The sequence below is a fragment of the Passer montanus genome, unplaced genomic scaffold (genome assembly GCF_014805655.1).
Source record: "Passer montanus isolate IOZ18808 unplaced genomic scaffold, ASM1480565v1 scaffold79, whole genome shotgun sequence".
Lineage (NCBI taxonomy): Eukaryota > Metazoa > Chordata > Aves > Passeriformes > Passeridae > Passer > Passer montanus.
The window spans coordinates 1,421,649-1,447,171 of NW_024373145.1; the positions used below are offsets into that span (position 1 = coordinate 1,421,649).

The following is a 25,523-nucleotide window of genomic DNA, read 5'->3' on the forward strand; positions in this document are numbered from 1 at the left end:
TAGTTGTTAACAGCTGCCTGGTCTTTTTCAGGCAGAATATGAGCAAGTTTGTTGCTTCTGATATGTTAAATTCCTTTGAGAATTGTGATTGGCTTGTTTTAAAAGCTATTATTATTATGCCTTTTTTTTTTAACTTTCTACCATCTTAAATGCTTCTTACCCCATCACATTTAGAAAGAAAACTGGTGTGGGTTTTTCCCAATGCAAAACATGGTGAAAGAAATCTCTTGAGGTTTTTTCCTTCCTCTTAGAGGGCTGACAGATAAGATTTTGCTATGACAATGACTCTGTTTGTGTCAGCGGCAGTCATGAAAGTCAGCATTGTAGAAGTGTTGTCAGCTACACAGAGGTCACTTCTTTGCCCCTGGAGCATGTTCTAGTATAGTTGTCCTGTACAATAGGTTAAAAAGATTATGCCTTATTCGGCTTATATAAGTAAATGCAACTTACACAACACATAGCTTTGTGAATACTCAAGCTTTTTCTCCAGAAAAAACACTTGTGAGGCATCCCAAGTAGGAAATGTTGGTTGTATACATCTAAACAATGTTTTTTGTGTATGGGTGTATTGTTTTTAAAATGTCTGTTAAGCAGCAAGATCAGAAAAAAACCAGAAGGCAGCTTAGGTGTTTGTGTAGGAATAAAATGAAGTCTGTCCTTGAAGGCAGAAGGATGATTGGCAGGAAAAAAGGCAGTGTTCAGTTCCTTCTAATGCAGAAAAATGTCTCTGACACCAGTCCTCTTTGCAGTTCTTTCTAAGTTTTTTGTAATAACAATGAAAACCGGAAAACACTGCAGTAACCTTTCTAATTTTATGTTAGTTTCTTCTTGGTTAGTTTCCAGAATTCCTGTGATGTTCAGGAATTGCACCCTCTTCTGTTCCCTGTTCTCTGTGCCGCTGTTCTTCCCGGAGCTTAATCCTTGAAACTGAAAAAGCAGTAACATATATGTTTGGATAGAATTAATTACATTTATGAACGACATAAACATAAATTAGCATTTCCCTCCATGTTAACTGTTGCTGCATTACAATTTATGGCTTGTTCCTCAATATGACTGGATTTTTTTTAAACTCTTACTGCACTGAGTAGAAAGTTTATAAGGATGTTGCTAACAAATTTAATAGATTGCAGAAGTTCCTGGGTTTTTTGTTTTTTTTTTTCCTATGAGCTTAGTGTCCCAGAAGAAATGGCATTCCCATTTTGAGGTCATAACATAATGCCCTTGATAGTATGGCCCTGAAAAAGGAATAGAAGTGGAAAAAAAATTGCTTTCATTTTTCCAGATAATAATACAAGTTGCAGTCATAGCTGTCATCTCTTAAATAAATGACACACCTGGTCCTGAATGCCAGTGTCATATTCTACCCGGTTGTAGGTTGGCTCCTTGCAACTCAACTGGTATTTGATAATTTAAATGCCACTGCCTACCTCATGTGACAATAGGAAGGAAATTGTTTAGTTCTGATATTTTCAATACAAAATAAGTAAGGATTTTAGCCTTCTTGAGAAAGAATTAGTATATTTTCATGCTATTGAATTGTAGAAATGTGGTTTGGGGAAGACTGCAGGAGACTTCTGTTTCCAGCCCTATGCTTAGAGCAGGATCATCAGCAAAACAGACTAGGTCAGTCCTGACTTTGTTTTTCTGATTCTTGAAAACCTTCCCAGGTACCTCAAAGTCTTTGAATAACCTTGTCCCAGTGCTATAAGATGTCCTTGTGAAGAATTTTTCCCTGATGTCCAGCCAGAACCTACCAAGCCATAGTTTTTCTGTGGTTGGCCCTTATTTTTGTCTGCTATTACCAGGAATAATATGTCAGATAAATTTAATGAATTTAACTATCTGACATTTATGTATTTTTTGAGGAGCAGGAAAACCTGTGAGAGTGGGTTGTTACTGTTTTCTTTATTTTTTTTTCTTGGGCCAAAACTGTACCAGTTTATATTAACTCCTGTTGTTTTTAGCAAATCTAAAGACTATAAACCAGAGTTTAAACACATGTATATATTTTTAATATATCTTGCATTGAATGTGTCCCTGTGTTTGGGCTGCTGTTTTTAGGCATACAGGATGATTCTAGTCTTGATGTTGGTCTGTGAATCAGAAGACTGTATTATGTGCATTTTTCTTAAGTTGTATAACTATCATAAACTCTTAGTGACACATCCTTTTCCACCAGGGATTAGTCTATCCCTGTCAAATGCTAAAAATATTTTGTATTTTCAAAAATAGAACTGTCTTTCTTGGTTGATTTAAACAATGGCATTTATTGTATGAAGTGTCAGGAGGTTTTCAGTTTTCCTGTTTGTAAGTTTTAATCTGTAGGAGTACCTAGGGATTCAGGATAGGATTATAGTTTATTGTTCTGTCTTACATAAAAATTCTGAAGAAACACATACTTTTTAACTGGGTGAGAGGTGTTTCTGCAGTAAGCTTTTCTTTAGAGAGGTGATATGATTAAAAGTACTTCTTTCTTTTTCATTGCATCAGCCATCTGTATGCAGTTTTACTTTGCTGTTGAGAGTGATGGCAAGGTTTTAATTCTAATTAGCTCAGCTAGAAAATTGAATTAAAAATATCTTCAGAGTGCATAGAAAGAGAATTGGATTCACTAGGGCATCCATAATGGGGTTGTGGCTCTCCTTGTATGTTAGAGAAATCTTCCTAGACAAAAGAAGTCTAGTTGATAAAATTTTAGAGACTAATGAAAATTCAAAAAAGATGTGCAGAATTTTTGTTTTTTACTATTATGCCTGTCTTAGTTTGGAAAGACTGGTGTCTGCTAAGGAAGGCAGGAGGCTTCCTTGAAATGGAAAATGTAAACCCCCTCCCTCCAATTTATTATAATTTTGAAATTAAGAGGCTCTCAGGCAAAGATATGGGAATAGGAATAACAGTTCTTTACTGGGAAAAGTAAAAATACAAATGCAATAGTACAAACAACAACAAAGAAAACCCCACTGACAGAGTCAGAATACAACTTGACATACTGTGGGTCGGGGTGTTGGCAGCAGTCCCATTAAATGGTGGCTGCAGTCCTGGAGTGACAGATGTGGTTCTGTTGAAGCAGTGATCCTGTAGAAGGGTGTAGTTTTCCTCCAAAGGTCCAGTGGTGGTGTAGATGGGCTGGGTTTTCCATTGGGAATCCAGTGGAGAAGAAGGCTGCTTCTCTGGGAATCCAGTGGAAAAGGATTCCAAATCTGGTGTTCCAAATTTGGTGTTCTAAATCTCAGGTTATATCCAGGTAGGAATGCTTGGCTCCTCCCTCCGGGTGGAGCATCTCACAATGGGATGATATTATTTTATCAGTGAGACTCAATGGCCTATTGACTGAAGATATCTCTGCGGAGGGAGGATTGGTTGTGGAAAAGCTAAAGAAAAATTGCCCAGTTAACAGAAGATAACTGCCCCACCTCTAAGAGATGAAAATAGAATACTCACCTCCGCCATCCATCTTGCACCCCGGGACAATGCCCTATTTAGACTAGGAGAAAAAATGCTCATGATAAAGAAAAAAAAAAGCCCCATGTGAAGAAAACACACTTCAGAGAGGGTGGAGCAAGATCATCTTTGAGGCTCTTTGAGACCAAGATGCTCTCTGATTCTGTGAAAACAGTGCGATTCTTTGTGGTGGTTGCTTGGATATCTGTTGTCTAATACAGCTTCTGAAAGGTTCTGAGAAGTGATTCATGCCTTTGTAAAGCTGAAACATGCTCTCCCTGGGACATGTCTGAAGGGAATCTTAAGTTGCTTTCTCTCTCCCCAATTCATACCAGTGTCCCCTGGTTTGGTATTCCTTTTCAGGTCTCAGTATTCCCCTATCTCCTCTCCCCTAATGGAATTCAGGAAGAAGAGGGGGAAAATAAATCTGACTTCAAGCAGCCCACAGAATAGATATGCTATCCATGTTCAGGCCTTTACATGAAATCTTTCTCACCTTGATCAGGTATTCAGATGATCTTGTTGACACTAAGGAGGCTATGACAGAGGACTTTAGTACAGGAGGCCCATATGGCTTAGTTTTATGTACACAATTGCTCCAGTTTGTTGGTTTTCTGTTTTTTTCAGTGTCAATCCCCAAAAAAAAAAAAAAAGTAAAGTACTAAAAGGTTGCTGCTCCAGTTTGTTGGTTTTCTGGTTTTTTCAGTGTCAATCCAAAAAAAAAAAAAAAAAGTAAAGTACTAAAAGGTTGTTCTGGCCAAGTTCCTGTTTTAAAATCTGTGATTTCTGCTGTTCCAAATGGCTCTGTTCTTGTAACACTTGGGTCTTCACTTAAAAAGAACAGTATGTTATGTAAATAAAAGAAGGAAGAGTCCTTGATTTATACTGGTAGTATTTCAGCTTTTGGAATATCTTTATGAGATGGTGCAGTAGTACTTTCTTCCTTCTGTTCCTGCTGAATTTTTCCTTATTTTCGTTTGTGAAATAAGGTCTGGGATAGTTGCATTGTTTTTCTGTATGTTAAGAATTATATCAGTAAGTGATGCAACCAAACTCTTGTGGAATACAAAGAAATGGTCTGTATGTAGACATGATGAGTGAATAGCAAAATTTGTAGGTTTTGTGTTTACCCATGAGAGGAATTTAATCTTTTAGTGGAAATCAACATTTATTTTATCCTTAATGGAAGTTATAATGGATTATTTTGGAAGGAGGTGAGGAATGGGAAAAATTTAGAATCTCTTTGTTATATGCTTCTGAAGTTTTGGAATGAAATGGGAGTTCAAAAGTAGGTGGGAATATTATTATATATGAGTATTTAGTTAGTTCTGGCAGGTAGCACAGTTTAGTAGAATTAATAAAACATGTGACTTATGGCCAAAAGTTCACATTTATTTGGTTCTGGGAGTACTGTACTCCTATAAGTGAAGTATACCCTTAATTTACTGTAAAAGTTAAAGAACATTAATTAGACTGATGCTTACATGGGTGAGTGTTATTTCAGCTGTTGAGAAGTAAGTGTGGGACTTGATGGAGCAGGATATGCTTGGTGGAGTTCTGTGTTTCAGAAGTCTGATACCAAACTTGAAGAAGCATGGATTCTTTTTTTTGTTGTTGTTTTCTTCTGAAGAGTACTGATTTGTAAGTCTGATTAAATTAGTTTATTTTATTACATGTGCTTATATAAACAGATCTATTAATATACTTTATACAAGAGTTTCTGTTTGCATATATATATATACACAACCCTTACTATGCTTGGTTTTTCCAACATCATTAATGGTTTTGGCCTATCATAACTAAAGATATAAACTAAAATCTTAAAATAAAGTGCAGTACAAAAAGGGTAAATAAAGATATTTGGAGGTTCTTTGAAGAAGCCATTCTTGCATTCAGTGTTTATAGTAGTTATTGATACAGTTATTTCTGCTGCTTCATTATTTCAATATTGTAATTGTATCTCATTTGCCTATGAGTGTTAGACCAAGATGCAAAAGGGAACAGTGTGTCATGATAAAAATACTCTGTGCAAGGTGAAGTCCGGCAGTTTTATGATTATCAAAAATCATTTGTGTTGACCTCTGTTCTGAAGCTGAAGTGCATCAATAACCTTACACCACTTGAGCGGGGATGTGAAGATCTGTGTGTAGCTTCTAAAATTGCTACCCTTTGCAGAGTTTCAGATTTCATCCTGGTAGCTGGGATGTGGGCTGAATGCCATTACAGTTTGCTATGTTAGGGATTTACTGGTGCTGTTGGGTAACTGATGAACACTGTGGATACCGCATTGCGCAAAATTACCGTCTTGCATTTCTCTGGGGTGGAAGATGACTTCAGTTATTAACATAATTAGACAGATTTTTTTTAAATTGAAATGCTTTCTGTAAGTATGCAATTCTGACTTTATTAGCTAGTGGTTATGGAACTGACTTTATTTCAGAGCCAGAGATCAGGTCTCAAGTCTGCCACACCAACTTTTATGACAGACTTTGGTCCCTGCTTGTTCTGATCAAAAAATAAGATCTGAAGTTGAGTCCACCTTTTGAAAAGAGTTCTATTTCTAATTTCTGGAATGTGCTGTGCTAGTAATACCTTAACTAAGGTGTTTCTTAATAGGCTGGAGAGCAGAGAAGAAACTGGTTTTTTTTGTTTTCTTTGTGAAGATCAGAGCACTGCTAATGTGCTTGGATGCCATAGTGATAAGTACTATAAATATCCAAATGTGTGAGCCAACAACTGGAAGTAAATTTGTAAACACTAAAGTCTTTCCATTATCAAAAGGCAGCAATTGGAACATTTTCTGCTCTCCCACCTCTTGCTCTGGACGTTTAATTGTGCACATCACAGAAGGCAAAAAGGGCATAAAAACTGTCTTCAAGTGTTTCTGGGGAACAGAGAGAAGTGATCAGTAAAGCCATTGGAGGAATGTAATTCAGATTGTTTGTGTCCAAGCTTGTTAGTTATCAGTAAACAGTGAACCACTCTTCTGTTTAAATAAAGTCTAAAACGAGGCAGCGGTACAGGTAGTAGCACTTAAAATAGCTGCAGTTTTTATGTCATGTGGTATGCTGTGTGTAAGCATGATGGGCTGCGTGCAGTAGTGCTGGAGATTCCGTGGGTACTCAGGGGGGCGTGTTGGCAGTGAACCAGCGTCCCCATTCAGGTGCTAGGTAAACCTTGCGGGGGGAATTGAGATGCCAGATTGGTTTCTAAAATTAAGGTGATCAAATCCCAAACTGCACCAGAGAAGGACTTTTTTTTTTTTTTTTGTGTGTGTGTATGTATAGCGTCTTCGTTTTGTTTGGAATGCTTTAGCATGTTTTGTCTTAAATGACTGCTGAGATCATCTCAAATATGCAAACTGAAGTTGGTTTAAGAGTTCTGTTACCTACAGTAGATCAAGTCTTTTCATCTGGGACTGCTGATATAAAATGTAGCAAGTAGATTTCATTCCAGGGAAGATTAATTCAGTGGACCAAATGGTGCCTGACATATATATGATTTGGCAATGGAACTTCTGGTCTTCCAGGATGAAAAACATTCTGTTAAAGCATTTTTCATAATTAATTACTTATATTTTCTTGCTTTCATGATTTAGTTGAATTTATTGCTTTCATTTAATTAGTGTGCTAATCATAAAATTTCTAAGTCATTGTAATGTCAGGGCACTAAACTCTTGGCATAGGAAGTAAGGGGAAAAACAACTTTGGAAATTCATTGCAGGTGAAAGAATGGGGAAGCTCTAAACTGTTGTTATTTTTTTTTTTAATTTATTTTAGAAATTATTTACAAAGCTAAATCTCTTCCATAGGAAAAGCTGTGATAAAAGACTCTGGTCATTACGTGTTTCTCTCCTGATTCACAATCAGTTTATTTAAGCATTGGTTATAGATAAAATCAGATCTTTCAGCCAGTCTTGTCAAAAGGTACAATTTTATTGGCCTTTAATTTTCAAGATAGTTCTAAAAAATGTGGCATACAGATTAATTTTAATAGTATAGAACTGTCTTTATGTTACAGATAGACTACTTGCAGTGAAAACACTCTTAAGAATTAATGTATGCATGAAGTTTGGCGGTTTTTTTCCTCCAGCCTTTAAAATTATCCTTCATGGCTTCTTTGTGGATGGACATATAAGGAGGCAGTAGTTCCCTTCTGGAGTGGAGGCTTGTTTTTTACAGTACAGAAATGCTCCAAATAGTGTGAAATTTGGTTCTAAATACACCCTCAAAATTAACGCTCCTAATTTCACCTTTGTAACATTTACTTTGCTCAAACTGTCCTCCGAAAAACAGCAAAAATTAAGTCCTCAGGGTGTGTGAAGGTTAGAGGTCCTGGAGGAAGAGTTGTTTATGGGCAGTACAGAACTGTGAATCCCTCTTTGTTTTCTGCTGTGGGTAAATTCAGTATTAGAATTGGAACAACTCTCTGTTACTAGTAGTCTTAGTACCATGGCTCCACAGGTGTGCCTGAAAAATAGAATGTTAAAAGCTGGAGTCAAAACAATGAAAGCCAAGTGGTGCACAAAAGCAAAGGGTTTTCCACATCTATTTATTATATTGTAATCAGTTTTTTTGGGATGGAATGCAGAAACTTTTCCATATCTTCTTGTTGCCACTGTTGCTTTAAGGAATGTTTCTGTTAGTAATAGGAATCTTGCTATAGGAAAATGGTGGGAGTTCCAGGTGGGTCTTGCACTCCTTTCCCCTAAATTTATTACTACTTTGTTTTGCTTGAATTTGTGAAATTTAAAAAGGTAGCCAGTACCACTCAGTGTAAAGAGCAGTGGGAGGAAGCAGGTAAAGTTTGTAAGTGACATGAGTCTAATTATTGTAAGAGTTTGTCTCCTGTTCTTCGTTTGGAAAATGCAGATAATGATACTTAATTTTTGAAGTATAAAATGTGACTTCTTCTGTAAGATATAGAGCTGTGCAACAATCCAATTTAAAGTTAATCCTCTGTGGCCTGAGCTGAGTTCCAGATGGTGACCTACATGTGGAGTAGGCTGTTAATTTGTTACCAAAGCCCTGACGTGTCTAAGAAATTTTAAGGGAAGGTGGCATTAGTGTATGGTAAATGAAGGGTGAGTAGCAAAGCTAGGAATATAAAGGTTAGAAAATAGAGTGCTAAAGCTGCTTCTGCAACACTGTATTTTACTTATTTCTATATTTACTTTACACGGTTTTAGTAACATTTTTTTCTTTTTTTTTCCCCAATTCTTATTTAAATTTCCCCAATTTCTTATTGGGATCTTCCCCAAATCTTAGTAAGTAATTAAGTAGACTGCTAGGTCTGCAACAGACCTACTCCAGTTGAATGTTAGCTACTCTTAGTGTATTATCATCTTTTACCATTTGGGGATCAGCATCAAGGAGAGAGACTTCCCCAGTGAGTTAAATTACTATTAGCTACTCTTAACGTATTATCATCTCTTTTACCATTTGAGGATCAGCATCAAGGAGAGAGACTTCCCCAGTGAGTTAAATTACTCTCAAGGCAACCGTTGAACTTTTGGGGTTGCTGGGGATGGTTTCTGTCCCTTGGAAGGGATTACTGCTTGATGCAGGCATTCCCAAAGTGTATTAACTAAACTGCTTGTGGCCTGTGCAGTGCTTCCAAGAGGTGCAGAGCAGCAGCAGTGCTGCAGCAAGGCAGGCTGGCTGCGCCTGGCGACCTGGGCTGACCTTGGTCTGCAGCAGGAGGAAGGAGTCAGACAGGGACAGTCCTGCTGTGGAGCAGTGAGGGCCAGCAAGCAGTATCCTCCTGCCTCACTGGGCCCCTGGCAGCCTTGCTGCTGTGGCTGCTCACAGCACCTGCCTCTGCCTGTTAAAGGATTTCTTTTTCCATCTGAGTAGTGTACATGTGTTCTAATTGTAGAGAAGTCTCTGTGATACTTGGAAGAGTTACCAATTAAAGGGCTGTCAGATATTGGAACAGGCTGCCCAGGGAAGTGGATGAGTCACCATCCCTGGAGGTTTTCAAAAGATAACGTGTAGATATGGTGCTTGAGGGCATGGTTTTAGTGTGGAACTTGGTAGTGCTGGATTAATAGTTGGACTTGATGATCTTGAAGGTCTTTTCCAACCTAAATGATTCTGTTCTATGATTATGGGTTTGGGCTGGGCTCCTGAAGTGTAAATACAGAGGTGAGCTAGGAGGATGATTGCTGTGCAAGATTCACAGGGAGGGAGATCAGTGGAGGAAATGAAGCTGAGGGAGTAAAAATGAAGGTATGTTCTCTCTTCCCTACTTGTGTAGGCAGGCATAAAACTGAAGGGTACTGGTCCTGTTTAGAGCTATTCCTGGTGGGCTATGAAGCAAGAGATCCACTGCTCTGTGGTGAGGAAAACAGGTACCAGTTGAATCTAAATATTTTAATATTTAATTAATTTTTAATTATTTCAATACAAAGTCTTAGTAGAAAGAGGGAGTAAACTGTCATTAGTGGATAATTATCTCAAAAACATATCCAGAAACTCCAGTGTCCTTGCAAGTGAGATTTAACCTTCTAAAGTTACTTGACATTGAATTGAGGGCTCTGTTTCTACCTGTAGTTATGAAGAAAATGTGCAGTGTTGATACATACCTTGGTCAGCCACAGAGTTTTAACTCTCTGGAATGATAGTGCTCTCTGGGAGCCCTCAGGTTTTGCTCTGGTCTCTTGTGTTAGAGTGCATCTCTTAACTCTCCTCGTGTGAGTTCGTCTTCACTTGCACATCATTTGCCCTTCACGTTTCAGGTGAGGTAGTTTTGCTGCTGAAAGGTATCAGCCTAGCTAACCTGGGAATGCTGTTGTAGGAGATGGTATCAGAGGCACGTTTGAGAGTTGGAATAATGCAAATAAGTTGCCTGTGGAGACTGAGGAAACACAGCTTGCATCTGTCTTGGTATAGGAAAGGGTGGGTATGTTCTCTTACAGAGAACAGAAATACCTAGAATTATCTCCTCTGGGAGGGCAGGGGCGGATTTCTGTTCTGGTGGGCTAAGGTTTTTTGAGTCATCCCTAGCTGGGGATGAAAAAGTAATGCCAGTGAGAGGGGGTATCTGATGGCTGTTGAAGGAGGTATTTGTGGCGTGGGTATCTTGCAGATACAGAAAGGAAGGAGAACACATAGATTGTGCCATCCACTGTATTTTTTCCCCTTCAGCCATCACTTTTAAAGAAGGTCCTAGGGGGATATTTGGTTTCTTTATGTCTTCACTGTTAAGTGCTTGTTGTTGGAAAATGGAATTGGAAGCTGTAGATGGCCTTCATAAAAGGGCAAATGCAAGTTAAGATCTAGACTTCTAAAAAATGAGACAACTAACTACAAAAGAAACTCCCTGTGGCAGTATAGGTTTTCACTTAGGCTTCTGTTTCAGCAAAATCAAGTTGCCTCTTGACGTGACTGCTGTTCTGGAATATTGCTTTATCCTCTTATCTGGGGGGGTGAAAATAGAACCCGTTAATCTAAAAATTGTTCTACTTAGTTATATAACTTTCTTAAAAATAGCTCTTAGATGTCTGCAGAGGATAGATGCTGTGGGATTCAAATTTCGCTTGGATTGTGCTCTTTTGCATAGAGAGCATCCACATCACATGCATAGTATTTTTACTGTTTTGTGGTGGCCAGCTGCATGTAACACATGTGTTCACACAGGGGCCTGTGAACATCCTGTAGAACAGCTCTCTCTCAGGTGCTGTACATGTATGGCAGCAAAATAGCACCAAAACTGCAGCTGAGTGTAGAGAGGCACATCAAGAGGACACATTGAGGATGGGATGTTTCTTTGTGTGTGTGTCACTTACTGCTGGGAAAGTTTAGCTTTTTTTAAATGGTTGTTCAGAGCATCCCTTATTCTGTTGTATTTCTAGAAATTGCTATTATATTTGACAGTGGGTTTGTGGTATCCTTGGCTGAAGATGCAAAGTGCATAAATCACAAGGTTTATGGTACTCTGGTAAAACAAGTCCATTCTTTTAAGGCATACTTCTATCTTAACATGCTCAGTTTTGTCATCTAAAGAGATTTTTATATAAGTTAGGTTAGCCTTTCTCATTACAGATTAATTTAGTAGATGGCCATTGCAAGCTTGGACCAGCAGCAGTCATAAGTAACTTGCTTTCAGTGACTGATACGGAGTAAAAATTTGTGCTTGGGCTTACCTGCTGTTTGCTTTCGACCATTAGGTCAGATAAAATCTGTAAAATATTTTCTGCTTCAGTTAAATATCCCATGGTATTGTGTTTGTCACTTGTTCTTCTAATGAATCTAACATTTATTTTAATTCTTTAACATTGGCATCTAGAATAATTGAGTAGAGTAGGGAAAACTAGAATAGAGTCTTGCAGTAGTTGACTTTGCTGCAATTTATTTTTCTCAGCTGAATAATCTTTTCCTGTAAAACAAATTTTGCCTGCTGCTTTTTGAAATGTCTACCTGTTCATCAGAGCTCTCTTGTTGCATAGGATCAATGCCTCACTTAGTTTTGGAGTGGCAGCATCTCACCTCTATATACTGCTACTTTCCTTTACAGTCCCCTGTAATATCATCTTCTGAATCTGGGTTTCATTTAAGTGAGCTAAGTTGACCCAGATCTGGCTCAAGAGTTACTAATTTTTTGAAGATGCTTCTCTTTTGGAGTTGTGGATTCCCCAGCTGAGTATTATTAGCCTAGATATTGCTGGGTAAATTGACAGTTCACAGAAATATTAATAGGCAGTACTCAATTTTTTTTTTTTGGTGTCCTGAAATACCACTTATGCTAGATCCCTTGGGCAGGACAGATATACTTGGTGTGTATCTGGTATGTTGGGGGCTTAGGTGTTTTCTTTTTACTCTCTGCATATACCTAGTGAGTGTTAAGACCTCAGGTTTACTGTACCACTCACATGCACTTGCCTTTTTCTGTTTGTTTGTGGAGTTTGTTTTCCCCTATCAGAAACTGTTACACTGCCTTGGTACAATCTCCCTGAAGTCAACAAACTGTTGTTAGAAGTTTTTGTTAAGCTTTTTTTGTTGAAACACATGTAAAATTTTATTATTTGAGTCTTATAATTGGTACTGCCAAACAGCAGAAGTTTATTTTAAAGCAGAATGTGGATAGTTTTATCCAGTATTTTCCTGCACAAAAAAAAAATCGAAACCCAAACCAGCTATATAAGTCAGGGAAGTGCGTATTAACTTTTCATGAGGAATCTTGTGGATGACAGATCATTCTACCAAATGTATTTTAATGTCAATTAGTACTGAGAATTTTCACCTCAAATCTGACTGCAGTGGCACATAGGGGTAAATGAACACTTTCTACAGAGCTTAGTTATCTCCTGTGTAGTGTTTTTTAACTGATCAAGTAGGATCAGAAAAGCAGATCTTGTATCGCTGTGTGCTTCATTTTGGTAGTGATTTTGTTTTGATCACCCCTGTGCAGTTCTTTGGGAAGATGCTCAGATTGCCTCTTGTCATCTAAATTAAGTGATGGAATTGAGAACCTTGGCTCTTGAAATAGGATGTGGAATGCAGAGATTGATTTATAATGCTAAGGTGAGATCATGTGAAGGTGTGGCCCACTGTGTTAGTTGTGCGCCCTTGCTGCTAGAAGCTTAAGAACTTTGCTAATGAGGTTTTTGCCAGGTCTGCTATCTCAGAAGGCGGGGTGGGAACCTGATGTTAAGGTACAGGGATGACTTCTCAAGCATGGGACAACACTCTTTAAATAAATCAAAGCTGATGAATGTTGGCTGTGCCCTAATGAGACTTGATCAAAGAGCGGATTTGTGAAAGAGTATTTCAGTACCAGGAATACTACAGCTTAATACAAAGTAGTAGCTCCTATAAGGCACGTTCCTTGTCAGTACTGTGTGCTAGGGAAAATACTGTGTTTTCAGGTAAATCTAAGTGAAGCAAGGCAAACTTTTACATAAAAAGATGAAAACAGGATGTGAATAATGTGAAAATAGGGAAATACAAGTTACTTTCTTTGAGTAAGTATTTTTCATTTACTCAGTGAGGAGGTATAATTTTCCCTTGTTCAGTGGCAGTTTCTTTGTTAAGCTTTAATAAATTTTAGAACATACTTGTTTCACACTTGCCCTTTTTTTCTGTTATTTGCAAATTGAGAGTCTTGTCCTCATTACTTACTCAGGGTATGATTGTTACTACCCTATTACCTCTGTGTCAAACAAGGGAGAAGGTGTGTTTGCCTCAAGGCCATGGAAAAGAATGAGAGTCACAAGGGGGGGAAAAGCAAATTCATTAACTGTAGAGGAGGAGGATAAGGAAGATGGACACCAAATGGCCAGGCCTTAATAAATTAGATGGGATATGTTAAGCAAGTTTCTGTTCAAGTATGTTCATATGTACATAGCATTCCCTTTGTTTGTAAGGATATCTAAGAAGCTGTTTGCCATTTGCTGGAACTCAGTGTTACCGCTGCAATTCTTTCCTTGCATAAGTGTGGATGCCATCCTGGTACTTATGAATGCAGCTTTTACTCTTTCCAGCATGTCTTTCTGCTCTACTTACTAAAATTCCTTTAAAATTGCCTTGTAGTATTTCTGGATATCTGTACATTGTAGCAGGCCTGTGAGGCTGTCCTATTTATTCCTTCTTCCATATCTCTATAATAACATTGCTGAGGGATAGTAGCTTTACCAGTATTTCATCTGAAACAAAGTCCTAAAAGCAACAACATTGCTTCAGCCTTCTAAGTTTACATTCATGTAATTCAGCATTGTACTGTTCAAATTTTTTCTGAATTACATAGCTTTTAAATTCCTTCACCTTTTAAAACTAGCAACTTTTTAGGTACAACTTGCATTCCTTTGGTATGCAACACAGTAGATTACAGAAAATCCCTTACAATTAATGTGAAACAAAGTAGAACTGACTTGGAGTTTGCAACCCACATCTTATGTACAAGAATTCTGATTGATACTGGCACTACAGTAATGGTGATGGTGGAAGGCAGTGAACTTCCTTCTTTTCTCCAGTTGACATTAATTGGACTTGCTTCTAAATACCACATGACTGTTTCTGTTTTTAAGGCATAGATGTTTTACTGGCAGTAAGTATTTTAGCATTTAATATTACTTAAAATTAACTTTAGTTAGTGTTATGTTTTTCATCTAGTAAGTTTTTTGTTAGTTATTCTTTTATATTAGTTCCTTGCTGTTCAAACACAGAACTCTATAAACAAATTATGTTTAGGAATTCCTTCTCATACAAAACTTGTTAAATGCCTGAACAGTTCCCTGCTTTGTCTGCTGTGCTTCCTTTTCTGCCACAGCTTTCTGTGATGCATCTTCTTATTTATTCTTTGGAAGAGAGTTATTTGCAGAGATTCCTTCCTTCCTTCACCTCATGTTTTGACATAGTAAACATGAAATAATATGAAAAAGGCCTGTAAAAAGAATGATGAAGAATTCTAGACAGTACAAAAAAACCCCAAAACAACACACCCAACAAACCAACCAAGCCAAACTGTTCCTGTGAGTGCTGCTGCACCCTGGAAAGGCATGCTTTTGCTTCCAAAGGCAGATGAGTCAGTCTCCTTAGGACTTTTTACAAGAACTGGCCTCCTGCCTGGCCACTTTGAAATGTCTCATTTGGCTCATCCGATTATCTCTGTTGCATTAAGGCCTGTCCAGTTTGTGAGTAGGTAGGCAGGGAGGAACACACATCAGTAAGCATCCATACTACTGTAGTGGCACATCATCCTAATGTCTTTGTCTTTCAACCAACTCCCAGGAGAGTTAGACACTTCTGTTGTTGAAAACAGCTGTTTTGGAGATTTATGGGAAGCACCCACATGCTTGCATGGTAGATGGAAGACCCATGGCATCCTATACTGGATGCTGGAATTGTTTGTGGCCTGTTGCTGGGGTCCAGTTAAGAGCTATAGAGCTCTTAACTGGACCCTCAGAGGAACTGAGGTCCTATAATGGATGTCAGAGCTTTTGTTCACTAAACCACAGCCAGATTCAAGACCTTCAGTTTGTATAATGGAGGCTTCACTTCCCCTGTTTATCTTCTGCTCAGTTAGTAAGAATAGTTCCATTTATTTTCCTGCATTGGGGTAAACTGTGTCAGTGTTTTGGGGAGGTGGGTGGGAAAGACAGGAAGAGAAGGTCAGCTACTTTTAATACTGATGTTTTTCTCCTTGATCAGGTCATTCTAATTTTACACTGGATAAAATATCAAATTTCAAAGTCCTTCACACAAGGAAGGTTCACTACTTTTCAATGGCACTAGATACACATGCATCCTATAAACACATGCATCAGATACATTTTGGTTTTGATTAATATTGAGTAACTTTTACCCAATATTAATTAGATTACTCTGTTATTGTTTGATAATATCTTATCTGGAATAGTGAATAATTTGTCAGAGGTGTATCTAATATGGGAGTTTGCATAGCACTGGTATCATTTTGCAGCTTAAGAAGTTGTTGAGTGTTACAGTGAACCTTTTCTGACTCGTGTGTTTTGACTGACTTTTGGGCAACAGATAAGGATTTTAAGTAGCTGCATGAGGGTGGTGTGTCTGGGCTAAGAAATTACTTTAGAGGTTTTTCTTCCAATAATTAAAAAAGCATAGCACAGGAAAAAGCAAATGAGTAGAAGGTGTTCATTAACTTTATATTGAAGAACTTCTTTCTTCTACCCCTTTTTCAGAAGAAAGTGCCCACTGTGCTCTCTCTTTGTGATTAGTTTTTTATTTAGACCAAAATTGGTTCTGTTACATAATTTTTATGCCAGATAAGCAGTAATTAAATATTTCAGAAGTGTAATACAAGATGGTAAGAAAGCCATATGAAACGTTCTTCATTTTTTTATTCCATCTGCTGTTATTATATGGTAGAAGTCTTGTAATGTGTTTTTAAAAGAGTGTGCTTTCAATTCTCTTATTTATGTGGCTTTGGAAATACTGGATCAGGTATTAAAATTCATGCCTATTCGAAAAGTTCTCCAGGGAGTTTTGTGATGGGCCCCAGAAAAAGTTATTAGGATAATTGAAAAGAAAAAATTGTCATATAATCTTACTTCTGCTAAAAGAAAAACCAGTAGCATCTAGCTACTTTTTTATCCCCATGTCTCTTTTGGCTTTCATTAAAGAGAGCAGTTTTAAGCTTTGAAAGACTCTGGAGGCACACAAGGTATGTTTGAGAGTGTTTGTTATCTTCAAATAAATACCAGATCAGTGAAGTAAACCCCCAAGTAATCCCAAGGAGAGAGCACTTTCAGTTCTGAACTGGCATTTGCGTACCCCCGCCTGTATGGAAGGGAAAAACCTGCTGCTTGGATAAAGTTGTCTGTGACAAGATTTGGCCAGTTGGAGCTTATTCCTGTGTCTACAGATGAAATAATGTCTCTTTAAGTTTCATGATGCTTTCTGTGTTCTCTCCTATTTTCAATGAAATCTTCAAATTTTCTGCCTTTTGTGTTGTGAGGTGTTTCCAAAGGCAGACTGGTTCTCTTTCCAGCTGAGCCTGCAGGCAAGGCAGACTTAAGCAATATGCTCTAAGAAAAAGTGTGAATTTTCTCATATGTTTCAGTGAGCGTTAATGGGAAGACTAATTAGGACAACTTGAAGCCAAAATTACTGTGTTTCTCTCTGAGACAAATTATTGGAGACATCCATCAGCTGTACTTGGCTATAAGTGGCATTCCAAGTTCAAATCTGCTTGAAGAGTTTAGAATTGGAAGTGAAGAAGTTTAAATCTTAACTCAAAATTAATTATTTTTTAATTTAATTAAATTTAGAAGAAGGAAAAATAAAAATCTACCACATATTAATGTCTGTAATCTAATAAGGAGATAATATATTTCTAATTATTATTGGTTTTAATTTCAGTTTTAAAACCCTGTATGGCTAACATTAAGTCAGTATTTTAGATGGAAAATTCTATATTAAATACTATTATGTGTTTTTTACTCTTTTAAGTTTTACAGATACATGTATACAGGATTTCTTTTACCTGTCTCTTGCATATGTAACATTTCTACTCCTAGAAATCTGCATAGCCTAAAACACAGGTCAGTTCTTTTTGAATCCTAATACACTCTTATTTTCTTTGGATATAAAAAGGCCTTTGCTGGACTGACTTTGTGCAGTGTCAGATTCAGCTTCTGGGTAAGGTTCATCACAAAGGTTGGTTTTCGTGACTGTTACAAAGCCAGCAGCCTCAAGCTAAGGAGTTACCTGTACAAGAGGAGATGCATTTCTTTCTTCTGTGCATTTCCATCCCTCCTTTCCCTGACAGTCTTTTCCTGAAGAAAAATATTGTAAGAAAAGTAACGAGAAAGAAGAACCAAGAAATGCTGCAAATGAAAACAACTGGTGACCCCCAGCTGTCTGTCGCCTGAGCAGCAGCCCCCAAAACCAGCCTTTCCCCCAGTTTTATTGCTGAGCACAGTGCCATAGGATCGAGAATATCCATTTGGTCAGTTGGGGTGAGTTCTTCCAGCTGCATCCCCTCCCAGCTCCTTGCGCGCCACCAGCCTCCTCACTGGAGGGGTGAGAAGCAGGAAGGGCCTTGACTATGTGTAAGGACTGCTTAGCAGGCACTAAAATATCCCTAAATTACCAACACGGTCTCCAGAACAAATCCAAAACATAGCCCCATACCAGGTACTGTGGAAGAAATTAACTCTTTCCCAGCCAAACACAGCACAGGAAGCATGCTTGGAAATTGGTGAGATCCAGAATGGATGAAAGTTTCCAAGTGACCATTGTTAAACTGGCTTGTCTACAGCACTGCCATTTTACCAAGTGCATTTATTGAATTGTTCTGCCTTCAAAAAATGAGAATAGGGGTGATGGAAGAAGAACCAGTCTTGGGGCTCCTGAACACTTCTATTGTTTGTGGTATAGAAGCTCCTTATTGTGTGTGGAGTGGGGGAGAAATCTATCCTGCCTCCTTAAAGCTGGCAGTTGTTTCTCTGGCTCACAGGCTGAGAATTCTATCTGATGATTCTGTTGCCAATGCTTAGTGTGCTTTTCATTTTGTTATCATGACACCTGAGCAAAATAAACTTGAAAATCTCCCACTTTAATTAATTTCTATTCTCATGGTTAAAATTATCTAGAAGGCCCTATTTTGTCAAGAAACCTCTTACCTTCTATTTTTGCATTTCACCTTGAATTTGGTATTTTGTCCTATGTGAACTAATGTTAACGGGCTCTGTGTTGCACCTACTTACGTGATAAATTTCTCTTCACAGATCATTCAACTTCGAGTGGTACATCATCATTTAAGCCCAGCCGATCATTGGTTTCTATTCCCACTGCCCATGTGATGCTGTCTGGTGCCAGCTCTTCACTTTCCAAACACAGGGAAGCTTTCAAGTCTGATGGCTCAAAATGGAGTACAAGCTTTGTACGGTCAGGAGGAGGCAGAAATCAGGGAGCCCTGGACAATTCTCTTGACATGAAAGATGCAAGACCTGTAAGAAAATGGTCCTCCTTGTCTAAACTCAGCTCACCAAATAATTTCAGCCAAGATGGAAGTAGTCATTCGGTGGAATACAGGGCTGGTACAGACAAAGCTGTGCCACCTCAATTAAGGACAAATGGGCCAAGTTGTTTGCATGACAGCATGGAGCTGCTAAAAATTGAGGACAAAGAAATGGGGAAAAAACGATCTTCTCTACTGGACTGCAAATACAAATTTGAAACGTGCAGCAAAGACGACTTTGTTTCAGATTCCCCAAGTAGGAGACACGCCTTAGACTTGACCTACAGTGCCTTACCTGAGAGCAAACCTGCGGCAGGCGAAGCTTTCGGACAGAGATACGTGACACTGGGACAGCAGGCTGTGAGCGGGGCTCCCATACAGCCGGCTGTGAGGACTCAGATGTGGCTCAAGGAGCAGCTACGGGCAAATCCCTTGGACTGCAGGCCTGCTGAGGAGCCCTACGGTGTGCCTGCATGGCACATGCAGCAGCTTGAAGACTTTAGAGCAGCAGGTGACCAGCCTATGCAGGTAAGGCCAGAGCTTGGTGTTTGCTGCCATCATGTGGCATCCTGTGTTGTACCTGAGGAATAACAGGCAGTTTTTAATGAAACGGCAGGCCGTTGCTGCTTGTTTCTCAATATTAGTTGTTTGTTGGGTTTTGTTTAATTTCTGCTGTCTGCTTACGGTTTACTCTGATTCATTGTGCATGTCCGCATGGGACTATTGTTTTCATGTGAAGCTGGACACAGGAAGAGGTTCACCAAGTAGCCTTTTTTGTAGTTTTAGAGAAACTGTATAATAGGGGAAATGTGAAGGTGTTTTGATCTGAAAGAGATTACAAAGAGGCTACATTTATGCATTCAGCAAAAGAAGAATGACTTTTGTGTCCTGCAGAGGTGAATGAGTATTCAATCTCCTTATGCCTAGCACTTAAAAACAGAAATCAGTTTGATATTACTGCTTATTTTTAGCTAATAAAAATCAACTAACAGTAGTCAACGAATCTGGTTTACTTAAGGTAGTGTGTGTGGTTGATGCATCATACTTAATATACTTTTATGTCAAGCACATAGTTTTTAGATATAGGCAACCCTTTCTAACATTGCAATTCATAGTCATTGTTTCCAGCTCTTCCCCTAACGGGGAAGTACAGTTTGTGAAGGAAGGCATTATTTAAAATCTACATGTCCATGTTTACCTGTGTAGTAAGTTTGGCTTGGCAAAAAAATCCCAGGTTACAATATATAAATTTCTCTGAAAGGCATTTTAGGGTTAGATTACGATATTACCTCAGCAGAGATAATCTAGCAGTATGTTCAGATTTCCTGTTTTCTTCAGCCTGAAGTACACAATGTAATTTAGAAAGAGTTGTGCTCAAGTGTTGTTGCTCCTTTTGTTGTATATTGATGGAAAGAATGACAAGTTTAGAGATTGTTAACATGCAATTTTGCTCTTAATGGTGGTCTGGTTTTGGTTTTTGATGGTGTTTTGAACTTTTGTTATGTTTTTATGGTTTTTTGTTGTTTTTTTCTTTTTTAACTGAAGTTAATTAAAGCAAATTAATATGGACAAACTAATAGTAATCTCTGATGGTTTGTCTGAAAACCTGACATTGTTACAGCTAGCCACCCTTTATTGCTGCAGAAACCCTCATCTTTGCCTAAGCACTTCAAAGGTTCTGATGCTGATAAATTCCCCAGGGAGGGAGCAGAGGCTGATGGGGTCCTCTCAGAACCCAAGTGACAGAGATGGGTTCAGTGCTGAGGCTGGGTCCAGGGCACTGCCAGCTGGACTCCAGGCAGCTGGCACCTACTGAGTGAGGGGGACACGAGGGGCTTGGGAAGCAACAGCAGGGTACCACGAGGGAGCTTGGTCTATCCATTCATTCAAGTCTTCCCAAACTCCTGAGATGGGTAGCTGGCTGCAGCCAGCAGTGATGCTGTCTGTGACATTTGTGATCAGGTTACTGTGCTGGGTAGTTCTCTTCCTGGATTTAAATATATAGAATGATAGAATATTAAGGATTGGAAGGGACCTTAAAGATCATCTAGCCCCAACCTCCTCTGCCATGGGCAGGGACACCTCCCACTAGACCAGGTGGCTCAAAGCCTTATCCAGCCTGGCCTTGGACCCTGCCAGGGTTGGGGCATCCACAACTTCCCTGAGCAAGCTGTTTCTGTGTCTTACCACGCTCACAGTAAAGAATTTCTTCCTAATACTCAGCCTTAAATTTCCCTTTTTTCAGTTTGTACCCATTACTCCATATCCTATCACTACAGTTCCTGTGAAGGAAATCCAGCAGGCCTCCTTCAGATAATGGATGGTTGCTATAAGGTTTCCACTCAACGTTTTCTTCTCCAGGCTGAACAGCCTCACTTTCCTCAGCCTGTTTTCATAGGGGAAGTGCTCCAGTCCTTTTACCAATTTTGTGGATTCCTTTGGATTTGCTCCAACAGTTCCACCTTCTTCTTTGCGCTGCAGATACCAGACCTATATGCAGTACTCCAGATGGTGTTTCACAAGTTTTATTTACTTATTTACTTCATTTAGGCATAGATCTCTTCATCATCTTTTATGTGCCTTTAAAGGCACTTTGTTTAGGATGGGTGTTTTAGAAATTTATTTTTGTTTAGATCAAAAGAACTCCCAGAAGAACTTCTGTCCTTCAAGTCTCAGAAGTGCTTTCTCCCTCTGATCATGTCTAAATACAGTGTAAAGGCAAAGGTAAATGTTTGAAACAGATGAAGCCCTGTATGTGTTATTAGAGTTACTCAAAAACTTGCATCCATTGCTAGTGAGCTGTGTTTGGAGGACAGAGCCAGCAGGGGGAACACAAGCATCATTTATCTTTGACTTTGATTCAGAAGCAGTGCTGTACCTTTTTTCGTTCAGGTGTCCGAAGTGCTTTCTCCCTCTGATCATGTCTAAGTACAGTGTGAAGGCAACGTTAAATGTTTGAAACAGATTAAGCCCTGTATGTGTTATTAGAGTTACTCAAAAACTTGCGTCCATTGCTACTGAGCTGTGTTTGGAGGACAGAGCCAGCAGGGGGAACACAAGCATCATTTATCTTTGACTTTGATTCAGAAGCAGTGCTGTACCTTTCCAGGCTTTTGAGATTTGACATTTTGCCTAAAACTGGATTGTTTTGTTTTGTGGGGGTTTTTCTGTTTATTTGTTTTTGGGGAGTTTTTATTGGGTGGTTTTTGTTTGGTTTTGGGGTATTTTATGTTTTGTTTGTTTGTGTGTGTTTGTTTGGTTTGGTTTTTGGTTTTTTTGTTTTGTTTTTTTGTTTGTTTGTTTTGGTTCTTTTTTTCACCTGTAACTTCTACATCTCTGTGGAATAAATTCCTTATGCCCTTATCAAGCACTTCCATTGGCATGATCTGGAGTCATATTGCTGGGCCTTGAAATGGGATCTGTTCTGTGTCCTCAAGTGAGATGTGGTTGTGAAGTAGAACCCGGTGAAGGTTAAAGCATGTGCAAGAACAATGAGCCTTTGGGCTCTTAGAGGCTTCCCCTGCCCTCCTGTCTTTGTGACTGAGGTTACACCTGTAAGGAGGAGAGATGCCAGAAGCAATGAAGGAATGAGAATGGTTCTTCCGGTCTTGACACCTGTTTTTTAAAGAAACCTCAGCATCATTCTGCTGTGGCCTTTGGTCAGAGATCATGTGTAGCTGGGAACTGGTATTTTATTATTTCTGAGAAACCAAGAAAACAGCAATACCAAGTGGAATATATATCTAAGAGATAGAGTAGAAGGCATAAGAGGAAGCTGATGATTTATAAAAAGGGCAAAACCCACAGCTCTATGTATTTTTTTAATTATTCTTTTCCTTTGAGGATTACTTTTGCTTTTTTGCTTTTAATATGTATATATCCTGATGGAAATGTTGTGGTTTTTCTAGGACTGAAAAAAAAAAATTATCATTATTTTTCTTTAAAACTACTATTTCCATGAACAGAAAATACAACAAACTTTGCTTTTAACTATTAATCTAGAGCAATTTTGTGCATCTTTAAGATAGCTGAACTCTGTAGCCTCCCCTTCTTCCTGCCTATCACTAATGAAGTAAGAATAGACAGCAGCAATTTTCTGAGTTGGTTTTGAGGACTGATGGTTCAGGAACAGCTGTTGGACTTAATAATACACACAACAAATGAGTTTTTATATCCTCACAGACAAGTATAGATAGTTGACCATAGAAAATACAAATTCAGAGTTGATTTTTCAAGCTTTTTATTTGTTTACTCTAAAGACTAAGGGAAAGTATAATGTAACACCTCTCAAAAGCTGTTCCAAGGTGAGTCACTTTCAAGCTTCTCTGCTTCCTTAGTAGTCTGAGGTTGATTGAACTCAGTGGTTTTTCATATACTTTTCTCCCCAAATTATAACACCTATCACATGGCTTTTCCATTCCAATTGTAAGCCACAAGTTGTAAAATGAAATTTCCTGTGCATTGTAAGGGAAGCTCAGAGTGTTAGGTAGAAGATCTACAGCTGCATTGTGGTTATCCTTCATGATGTGGTCAGGTTTGCAACTGCAGAAAATGTCCTGTGGAACAACAGAATGCCTCTTGGAGAAGGTGCATCCTGCAGCTGTCACTGTGATGTTTGTACATTTCAGAAATAAATCTCCAAGGAGAATCTCGTCTTTGGTTATTGTGTAACATCATGGAGTTGCATCTGAAAATTCATTTCCTTAGCTAATGTGAATTATTTAATGTATGCTTTTTGAAAATCAACATTCACCTACGCATTTCTTAGGAATAGATTTTAACAGTTCTTCAGTTTATGGAATTCAGTTTATGCACAGAAACAAAGAAATATTGCTTTAATGAAAACAGTTTCCATGCAGAATTTATATTTCACCATATACTTGATTGTTCAATTGTTTTCAATATGCAGCTGATCTTTGAATAAGGAAATGTGTGATAAGGACTTATTAAGAGAAAAAATGCTTATAATACACAACAACATTTCCTATTTACTAAACTTGGAGGCCATAAAATTTAAATTAAAAGGCTCTCTGCTTTCAAGCAATGGCATTTCTTAAAGTCTGATCCTATTATATATCCTATTATCTGAATGCATGTAGGTACATGCTGTGTGCTAGTCCAAAAATTAGATTTAAAATGAAAGCATGCCATGGAGATCGTATAATAAGAAGGAAAGCTTCAGAAGATTGCCTATGGACATATTAACTTTGTATGGTGTTGCAAGTATCGCAGTATGAATCTCTTTATTCCGGTGTACAGAGCATCTGTGTCATTTCTGCATGGTGTGCTAAATTGTGTCAGAATATTGCAGAGATAATAGGTGGAAATTACTTAAGTGCATCTTTTCTCTTTAATGTACCAGGTTTAGTGGGGTTTTTTTAATGAGGAAAACACTGGATTGATCATACCATATATATAAAAATCGCTGGAAATTAAGTTTTAATGCAGTGAGAAGTTTAGAGTTATTAGAACAATTTTCGTTGCAATGGAGAAAAGGAAGAAAGTAAACTGCACGCATATCTAAAAATTGGTAAACAAAACTGTAAAACTTTAATTGAAAGAAAAGTCATAACATTCATCAGATAACATTGTTGCCACATAGAATTTTATTCTTAAATGTCAGCTCAAAGCTAGGGGTTTTTTTACAGTCCTGTCAGATCAGAAAATTGAAATTATTAATATCAATATTTTTCCTGTATCACATTTTGATGAAACCATACTTTTCAGGAATAGAAAACTTTTCAACATGAAGGATTATCACTTTCAGCTAGCAGAGTGAACTCCTTTACTGTGAGCCATAACTAAGCTTCTATGGTCTGTTCCTTTTGCTGTGAAGTTGGTAGCCCAGCAAATGGGATTCCATTCTCAATAAGGTGCTGGTAGGTTCATCTGGAGTGCTAGCAAATGATCGGAAACCAAACTTGGACTGTGCTTGGTTGCAAAAAGAGCCTTGGCGCTGGTTAGATGATAACTTTGCCAGCTTCATATGTCATCTTGGGAAAATGCATGTTTTAGTTTCAGCAGTTTCAGGATTTGTTTAGGATTCTGTCATGTTCATTGCTGGCTGAAAGGAAGCTGCTGCGCTTGTGTCTGGGGATTGTTTCTCCATACTCTGGTGGCAAAGTTTCTCACAGACTTCCTTGATATGTCATTTTTGATCTGGAAATACATGCTTATTGGTGGCAGTAGGCTCATCTTCCCCAATTTATTAAAAAGGAATATGTGATTTTTTATTTTTTTTTATCAGAGCCAACTGGTATCACAGTGGTTTCTCTAAGATAGGGAAACTTCTGAATATACAGGTCATACAGACAATAAGCTTTGGGTAGTCCCAAGCAGTGAATAACTATTTTGTTGGGAAAACTGTTCTTAATCTGCTTTTTGCTAGAGTGGGTTTCCTGTTTGTTTCGGTGGTTTTGGTGTGCTTTGAACCATCTATGTCAAGCATCAACAGGAATTCCTCTAAGTATTAGGAAACTATGTAACCATTACCACATATATCTCTGGTATATAAATTTACAGATTTTTTTTTAAGCAGAATATTTCAAGATTATCAAAATAAATGATGAATTGCATACTGTGGTGTAGCTGTGCAATGTTTTCTGCTTGAAATGCAAACAGCTTGGAATTCATACTAC

General features: G+C 38.3%; 1 protein-coding gene across 1 annotated transcript in view; it reads left to right on the forward strand.

Annotated features, from left to right (window-relative positions):
• The window catches only part of CEP85L (centrosomal protein 85 like), a 106,066-nt gene that overhangs the window by 22,623 nt on the left and 57,920 nt on the right, over positions 1 to 25,523 (forward strand). The window contains exon 3 of the mRNA XM_039731574.1: positions 18,653 to 19,413. Within this exon, the coding sequence (XP_039587508.1) occupies positions 18,653 to 19,413 (761 nt within the window). The remainder of the gene's footprint in view (positions 1 to 18,652; positions 19,414 to 25,523) is intronic.